At 44.0% G+C, this 9,498-nt stretch overlaps 1 protein-coding gene across 1 annotated transcript in view; it reads left to right on the forward strand.

Annotated features, from left to right (window-relative positions):
- Positions 1 to 9,201, forward strand: part of NCOA6 (nuclear receptor coactivator 6) — an 87,785-nt gene extending 78,584 nt beyond the window's left edge. Inside the window, exon 14 of the mRNA XM_011972426.1 lies at positions 8,635 to 9,201. Within this exon, the coding sequence (XP_011827816.1) occupies positions 8,635 to 8,678 (44 nt within the window). The 3' untranslated portion in view covers positions 8,679 to 9,201. The remainder of the gene's footprint in view (positions 1 to 8,634) is intronic.
- Positions 9,202 to 9,498: the final 297 nt, after the last annotated feature.

The raw sequence follows: 9,498 nt of genomic DNA on the forward strand, positions 1-9,498 counted from the left end.
TGCCTCAACCTCCCGGGTTGCTGGCATTACAGAGGCTTGCACCACCATGCCTGGCTAATTTGTGTGTGTGCGTGTGTGTGTGTGTATGTGTGTATTTTTTTTTTAGTAGAGATGGGGTTTCGCCATGTTGACCAGGCTGGTCTCGAAATCCTGACCTCAAGTGATCCACTTGCCTTGGCCTCCCAAAGTGCTGGGATTACTGGTGTGAGCCACTGTGCCTGGCCCTTTTTTTTTTTTTTCATTTGCAGGTTCTCACTCTGTCACCCAGGCTAGAGTACAGTGGCATGATCATGGCTCACTGCAACCTTAAACTCCTGAGCTTAAATAATCCTTCTGCCTCAGCTTCCCAAGTAGCTGGAACTATAGGTGTGCATCACCACGCTGGGCTAATTTTTTAATTTTTTTGTAGAGACGGGGTCTCCCTGTGTGCCCAGGTTGATCTTGAGCTCTTGGCCTCAAGTGATCGATCACTCCCACATTGGCCTCCCATATGAAAGATTTTTTTTTTAATTTTTACTTTTATTTTATTTTTATTTATTTATTGTTTTTAGATGGAGTCTCACTCTATCGCCCAGGCTGGAGTGCAGTGGCATGATCTTGGCTCATTGCAACCTCCATCTCCCGGGTTCAAGCAATTCTTGTGCCTCAGCCTCCCAAGTAGCTGGGATTACAGGTGTGTACCACCACACCCAGCTAATTTTTATATCTTTAGTAGAAATAGGGTTTCACCATGTTGACCAGGCTGGTCTCGAACTCCTAACCTCAAATGATCCACCTGCCTCGGCCTCCCAAAGTGCTGGGATTACAGGCGTGAGCCACCATGCCCAGCCAGTTTTTTTTTTTTTTTTTTTTTTTTTTTGAGACAGGGTCTCACTGTGTCACCCAGGCTGGGGTGCAGTGGCACTATCATCACTCACTGCAGCCTCAGACTCTTGGGCTCAAGCAATCCTCCCGCCTTAGCCTCCTGAGTAATTGAGACTGCAGGCACACACCACCATGGCTAGCTGAAGTTTTAATTTTTTGTAGAAACAGGACTCACCCTGTTGCCCAGGCTGGTCTAGAACTCCTGGGCTCAAGTGATCCTCCCACCTTCGCCTCCCAAAGTGCTGGGATTACAGACATGAGCCACCATGCCCTGCTGATATTTTAAAGCAGTGGTCCCCAATCCCCGGGCCGTAGACTGGTTGGTAGTGGTCTGTGACCTGTTAGGAACGAGGCCACATAGCAGGAGGTGAGTGGTGGGCAAGTGAGCATTACTGCCTGAGCTCCATCTCCTGTCAGATCAGAGGTGACATTAGATTCTCATAGGAGTGTGAACCCTACTGTAAACTGTGCATGCGAGAGATAGAGGTTACGTGGTCCTTATGAGAATCTAACTAATGCCTGAGAATCTGAGGTGGAACAGTTTCATCCTGAAACCATATCCCCCCAACCCCCAGTCCGTGGAACAATTGTCTTCCACAAAACCAATCCCTGGTGCCAAAAAGGTTGGGGGCCACTGTTTTAAAGGATACAAATGAACAGCCAGATGAAGGGATACATAGGGCAAGGTCTGTATGGGTCCCAAGTGTAGAAGCTTCCATCCGTGTGGAGTTGGTGCACCACTCTCTTAGCAGGTGGATATGTTCTTGTTCAGCTTCTGGGAAGCCCCTGAATTCAGTCCTTTTGTGGGTTTTGTGGGTTTTTTTGTTCTGTTTTTTGTTTGTTTTTGTATGGAGGAAGAAGGGGAAGGGGAGGTAGGTCCCTTTTGGATTTTTAGTGGGGCTTCATTACATAGGCATGATTGATAAAAGAGTTGGCCATTTGTGATCAACTCAGCCTCAGAGCTGTTTCAAGAACTATGGGCAAAAAGCCAAATATTTTAACAAAAGATTGCTCAGTCACTTAGGAAATTACAAGAGTTACAGGAGCTATGAGCCAGGAACGTGGGACAAAAACCAAAAATTATATATCATAGTATCACAGTTACCTTTTAAATCAGAAATTAGTACTGGAGCCCTTTTGGTTTTTCAGTATTAAAGCTCTTGGAGCCAAATTAAAGAATAATTATGCATATTTTTGGCCTGTATATTGTATCCAAAAATGTGAACCAAGTTACAAAATAATTTACTGTGATTGTATTTAAACCCATACCCAGAATGTGATCACAAAATATCAAGCTGGTTTCTAAAATGGATGCACCTCAAATGTGGAGACATATGCAGTGCTGGGTACCTGAAATATGAATGAAGTATGTTCCTGCAGAATCAGCACTTTTTAAAGTTTTGAGGGGGAAAGGGGGCTGCTTCTTTTTGCATTTAATAAGAGTTTGGTCATACATATCATATACAAACAAAATCAGAAACATACTGTGGTTTTCATGAAAATCTCTGAAGCTGAGAAACACTATGAGCGGTTTGTAATTAAAAGTGTTGCTGTTTTTGTGTTGTTGGAGAACCAGTGACATTAATCATGCTCCTGCTGTGAGAGCTGAGTTTGCTTACATCATGCTGGCCAAGGCCTGCCAGACTGCCAGATCAGAGCAGGTGGGATGGATGATTTCTGGGCAAGTCCAGGAAGGCCCTCATGGTTTTTGGTCATGCTTTGATCCATTGTTTTGGTTGGTTGGGTCACTTATAATTACACAAAAATTAGCTACCACAAATCACTTTTTAAAATTGCACCTGATCAGATGTGTTGTTTACAAACATGCAAATGAGTAGTTCTCCTTCTTGACATGGTGAATTTGCCACAAAAACACAAATGATTTTTCTAGTTTTCTTTTTTTTTCTGAGACGGAGTCTTGCTCTGTTGCCCAGGCTGGAGTGCAGTGGCGCTCTCGGCTCACTGCAAGCTCTGCCTCCCAGGTTCACGCCATTCTCCTGCCTCAGCCTCCTAAGTAGCTGGGACTACAGGCGCCCGCCACCACGCCCAGCTAATTTTTTGTATTTTTTAGTAGAGACAGGGTTTCTCTGTGTTAACCAGGGTGGTCTCGATCTCCTGACCTCGTGATCCTCCTGCCTCAGCCTCCCAAAGCTCTGGAATTACAGGCGTGAGCCACTGTGCCTGGCTGATTTTTCTAGTTTTCTTTATCATTATTTACTCCTCCATTTAGAATAGTTTTTGTTATATTTTCACCTGGGAAAAAGGTAATTATTCGGTGGCTTATGCCTGTAATCCCAGCACTTTGGGAGGCTGAGGTGGGCAGATCACAAGGTCAGGAGATCGAGATCACAGTGAAACCCTGTCTCTACTAAAAATACAAAAAATTAGCCGGGCACGGTGGTGGGCGCCTGTAGTCCCAGCTACTCAGGAGGCTGAGCCAGGAGAATGGAGTGAACCCGGGAGGTGGAGCTTGCAGTGAGCCGAGATCGCGCCACTGCACTCCAGCCTGGGCGACAGAACTAGACTCCGTCTCAAAAAGATAAAAAAAAAAAAGTATTTTTTTAAAAGGTAGTTGAAAACATGAAGTTCAAAGCATAAGTTTGGAACGAGGAAAATATGTTAATTTAAGGAAAGTTCAGAGCAATCTGTAATTATCAGCAGCCCTGGGTGTCCCCCTGACAGCAAAGTAGGTGATAGCCCCACCCTACCCACAGCCAGTGAAGCAACCGTCTAAAAAAACACAGGGTATACCGATATACTGAATTAAGGCAGAAGTATTATTGTAGATATGCAAGTGAACATATATTGATAATGTCGTGGGAGAAAACCCTGAAGAGTAACCACCTGAAAGTGTACTCTAGTAGCTTCATTTAGAAACCAACCATGCAAATTGTAAAGGAAAATTTCCAGAATTATTTTGTTTGTTTGTTTTGAGACAGAGTCTTGTTCTGTCACCCAGGCTGGAGTGCAGTGTCTTGATCTCGGCTCATTGCAAGCTCTGCCTCCTGGGTTCAAGTGATTCTCCTGGCTCAGCCTCCCCAGTAGCTGGGACTACAGGCATGCACCACCACGCCCGGCTGATTTTTGTATTTTTAGAAGAGATGGGGTTTCGCCATGTTGGCCAGGCTGGTCTTGAACTCCTGACCTCAAGTGATCTGCCCACCTCTGCTAATCAAAGTGCTGGGATTATAGGTGTGAGCCACCGCACCTTGCCAATTCCCAGAATTTTTTTACAATTACGTAGATGTCTTGGGTAGAAGTAGTACAGACAGTGAAAGGCACAATGATGTGAGCAAGGTCAAAGTCCATTTCTAAAGCTCCGTGGATGGTAGAGGTCACACACTAGAGGATTAAGTAGAGCCTTGTACTGTAGATTTGGTCAAATTTGCTTAAGGTCAAAATGAGGCAACCAGGCTGAAAGATCCCTTTATTAGGTTACAAATTTAAATGTTCCCCCAGTGACATACTTGGACAGTCACCTCAAAGACTGTTATTGACCCAGTTCTTTACCACCCATGTTCTATCCATGTTCTAAGACATGGATATAAATGATCTGACTGCACTGCTAGAGTTTGAACTGTTTGTCTGTCTGTGAAGAGACACTAATTTTGTAAAATCCCTGATGATTAAAAAACTGAAGGTAGGTTCACAGGCCAGGCAGCCTTTAGGAACAGTGTGCCAGTCACAGTCTGAGGTACACCCTGACTGGATCATTAGCCTCTACATCACTTACCTAGAATTTCTTACCTTAATTTGTGGCCAGGCTCAGTGGCTCACTTCTGTAATCCCAACGCTCTGGGAGGCTGAGGCGGGCGGATCAGTTGAGGTGAGGAATTTGAGATCAGCCTGGCCAACATGGTGAAACCCCATCTCTACTAAAAATACAAGCATTAGCTGGGCGTGGTAGTGTGCGCCTGTAATCCTGGCTACTAGGGAGGCTGAGGCAGGAGAATTGCTTGAACCCAGGGGGTAGAGGTTGCAGTGAGTTCAGATCGCCACTCCAGCCTGGGTGACAGTGCAAGACTGTCTCAAAAAAAAAAAAAAAAAGTAATTTACAAGACTTACTCGCAAAAAAAAAAAAAAAAAGTAATTTGCCTATTCCTTAGAGTAGTAAAAGTGGTAACATTTTGGAAGGAGTATAAAATCAACTACCAAAACAAAAAAACTCATCAAAAAATCTTTTTTTCAGACATGATGGGGAACAGTGGCAGAGGACCTCACTGTTGGAGGTGAAAATCCCAAGTTTGGTTTTAGACATTTTGAGTCTGAGGTTTGCTGTCTGACTCAGATTGACTGGATTTATCCAGGGAAGGTGATAGAGACTTCAAACTCAGTTTAAAATTTATTTTTTTCCTCATGGAAGTATGAAAGTACATCCTTCACCACTTCTCCCCACCAACCATAGTATCCAAAAGATGAGGGTTTTTAATGGTGTGTTTGTGGGGTTTTTTTTGTTTTTTGGTTTTTTTTTTTGAGACGGAGTCTCGCTCTGTCGCCCAGGCTGGAGTGCAGTGACCAGATCTCAGCTTACTGCAAGCTCCGCCTCCCGGGTTCACGCCATTCTCCTGCCTCAGCCTCCTGAGTAGCTGGGACTACAGGAGCCCACTACCTCGCCTGGCTAGTTTTTTGTATTTTTTAGTAGAGACGGGGTTTCACCGTGTTAGCCAGGATGGTCTTGATCTCCTGACCTCATGATCCGCCCATCTCGGCCTCCCAAAGTGCTGGGATTACAGGCTTGAGCCACCGCGCCCGGCCATGTTTGTGTTTTTTTTGCAGTTTCTAGCACAAGTCATTTGTTTATTCCTGGCCCCACTCATTGATTCACGCTCAGAGGCAGCCTGCCAGTTCATTGGGTGCTTCGGAGCAGTGACAAATGGGAACAAGCAAGGAAGGAGGGGGAGCCTGAGGTTGATTCTCACCCACACTCCACTACCCACTTCTTTTCCCAGCCACATATGTTTCTCAGACATACCACTTGATCCTTCATATCACAACAAGGGAAAAGCTTCCAAAGTTGACCTAATTAATGAATGTTTTTCTGAGGATGAACACTGTCAAGACAAAAACCTGCCTATTTTTACTGCACATGACAGATTTGCTGCAGTGAAAATAAAGCTTGAGATTTGGACCTGAAGAGTTGATTTTAGGGAGTTGTGTGGGCTCTGTGAGACTCTTAATTTACATGAATTAAAATAAAGAACACCATTATTAACATCCCGGCAGATTAACTGTCTTCTGATTAGTAAAAGACTAATGAGTAAATCAGAAAGACTGATTCTACCACATGGCACAAAAAAACATGACCTTTGAGAAGATAAACATACTGAAATTTCTACCAACAGAGGCCTGAATGAAATTACTGGGCACCTCTTGGAAATTCATCTAGACCTCACTTCTTTTTATTTTATTTTTTTTTTTGTGAGACGGCGTTTTGCTCTTGTTGCCCAAGCTGGAGTGCAATGGCACAATCTCGGCTCACCACAACCTCTGCCTCCCAGGCTAAAGCAATTCTCCTGCCTTAGCCTCCCGAGTAACTGGGATTACAGGCATGCGCCACCACACCTGGCTAATTTTGTATTATTTAGTAGAGATGGGGTTTCTCCACGTTGGTCAGGCTGCTCTGGATCTCCTGACGTCAGGTGATCCGCCTGCCTCAGCCTCCCAAAGTGCTGGGATTACAGGCGTGAGCCACCGCGCCTGGCCTAGGCCTCACTTCTTAGCAGTTACCTTAGCTAACAGAGTAGTAAAATTTTTCCTTAAAATCTACATATTTATTAGAGTCTGGGTTCGCAAAATATTATGATGCAAAAGACAAAGTCAAATTTGCTTAGAATACAACCTAACATACAGTATCAGAAAATTCAGCCTACTTACCAGAAATGGGTAAATCTGATTCATCTTTTGTATTGATATATTAGAAGCATTTTTTTTCTCCTTGATGAGAAGTAATTTTAGAACACTTTTCATATTAAAACCAGAATATGAAGTAAAGGTGACCTTTTGTAGTCAATATGAGATTCTAAAGAAGTGTTTACATTTGGAGAGCTTCAAGCTATTCACTGTACTCTGCCATAACTTTGTGTAGAATTTTTTTTTTTTTAATAGAGACAGGGTCTGTGTCTCCCAGGCTGGAGTACAGTGGCATGAACATAGCTCACTTCAGCCTTGAACTCCTTCAGCCATGAACTCCTGGGCTCAAGTGATCCTCCCACCTCAGTCTCCTAAGTAGCTGGGACTACAGGCATGTGCCACCATGCCCAGCTAATTCTTTTCTTTTTGTAGAGATGGGTTCTCACCATCTTGCCCAGGCTGGCCTCAAAACTTCTGGGCTCAAGTGAGCCTCCCACCTCAGTCTCCCAAAGTGATGGGATTACAGGCGTGAGCCATCACACCTGGCCAAAACTTTTTTTTTTTTTTTTTTGAGACAGTTTTGCTCTTGTTGCCCAGGCTGGAATGCAATGGTGTGATCTCAGCTCACCGCAAACTCTGCCTCCCAGGTTCAAGTGATTCTCCTGCCTCAGCCTCCCTAAGAGCTGGGATTACAGGCATGTGCAACCACACCTGGCTAATTTTGTATTTTTAGTAGAGACAGGGTTTCTCCAAGTTGGTCAGGCTGGTCTCGAACTCCCGACCTCAGGTGATCTGCCCGCCTCGACCTCCCAAAGTGCTGGTATTACAGGCATGTAATACATTACACTGCGCCCAGCCTAAAATGTTTTTAAGAAACACTGTTTAAGTCTGGCATAAGATTAAGACAAGAGAAACTAAAGGAATCAAAACATAGTCATTTGCCTTTATGTCACTGTCATTCTGTGTGTAAATCACTCAGTTCCCCTCTTCCATGAGCCTTCAGGCTCACTTGGACTCAGAGCAGACTCTTGCTTGTTCTGAATTGAGTTCATGACTGATATATCCACAGTCTTTTTTTTTTTTTGAGACAGAGTCTCGCTGTCACCCAGGCTGCAGTACAGTGGTGGGATCTCAGCTTACTGCAACCTTCACCTCCCTGGTTCAAGCAATTCCCCTGCCTCAGCCTCCCGAGTAGCTGGGATTACAGGCGCACTTCACCACGCCCTGCTGATTTTTGTGTATTTTAGTAGAGATGGGACAAACTAGTCTCGAACTCCTGACCTCAGGCAATCCACCTGCCTCGCCCTCCCAAAGTGCTGGCATTACAGGCGTGAGCTACCACGCCCAGCCTTCCACAGTCTTGATATAACTGGCTGGGCCATAGTAGACACTCATTGACCAGGGCCCATGATCATGTTGTTTAGACCTTGACTATAGCATGACAAAAATGGTTCCTTACTGTGAAACAATAGCTTGGCTCCAAAAGGGATCCCAAGGCAGGTTTTTTTTTGCACTCTAACACAACTTACTCACTTGCTTATGGTATTACTCGTTGATTTCCACCAAAAGCATTGTCAATCTATCTATTCATACTTCGTTGTATGATGGGAACTGGTGAGGGAAACAGTGGGTGAATTGCCCAGCTACAAAGGCTCTCTCCACCCTGCACTTTCTCTAGTCAGTGTGCTTCATCGCCCACCACGTTTGTCACATTCCCCCAATTCTGCCCAATGCAGGACCACACCTTCTTCCCACATAGGTCATCAAGGAAAGCCTGTGCTCCATTCAGAGCACCTCTTAGACAGATTCCGAGTCAAGTAGGGCTCCCCTTAGGTCTGCCCTGCTTGTTGTGGACTGCCTAAAGGGTACTGCTATAAAGTGTTAACCTCCACTGAACACGTCCTTTCTTTCCCCCCACAGACATAACCAGTGCGGTGCAATCCAAGCGAAGAAAATCCAAGTAAACAAGCAGGACGGCGACTTGATACTTGTAAATGTGTGTGACTTTTACAAAGAGCAATTTTGAGCTGTGACTTTTTTAAATCAATTTCTGTACAGTTAGTAATTTTAATAATGTGGCCCTTTTCCTAGTCCCTGCAACCTGTTTCATAAAGTGCAATGGGGAAAGCAGGATTGTTGAGCCCTTTTGGTGTTGCGAGTTGAAGTTCAAGGTTTCTAAAATGTTGTCTTGTATTGAAAGAAGCTAATGCCATTATAAATGTTATTAGTTTTCACATTTCCTAAGCAGCCTAGAGTACAGGGTGAGCATTTTTAGATCTCCTAATGACGTATTGTGCTGTGGAAGTACTGTGTGTGAATAGCAGTAGTGGGGGCAAAAGCAATCTTCTCATTTGGAAATGTTGTAAATAATTTTATTATATAGTGTTTTGGATGTATTTGTTGTAGAAATGGACCAGTGAATAAAGAGAATCTAAGGATTTGTACAATGCGAAATAATGTGTTAAATAAATGTCATTGTCATAGAACATAAAGTTATGTTATTGGTAAGGGATTTTTGGGTGATAAGCTCTTTCTTTGGACCTTAAATAAGCAGACACAGCCTTCTTTGTGAATGGAATTCCCATCTAGTCCTCATCGCACCTGAGATGTCCGCCTGGCAAGTTGAGGAAAATGTACATACTTGCTCCCTCACTTCATTCTTGGCTTTGAAGAAACCAACCCTGTTCAGCACTGTGCCAGGTACTTTGATATATATTGCTCAAATTTCTTTTGATGCAAATAACAAAACCAACTTAGAGAAGATCAATGACCACCCAGGATTTT

Source organism: Mandrillus leucophaeus, unplaced genomic scaffold, assembly GCF_000951045.1.
Source record: "Mandrillus leucophaeus isolate KB7577 unplaced genomic scaffold, Mleu.le_1.0 Scaffold129, whole genome shotgun sequence".
In the NCBI taxonomy this organism is placed as follows: Eukaryota; Metazoa; Chordata; class Mammalia; order Primates; family Cercopithecidae; genus Mandrillus; species Mandrillus leucophaeus.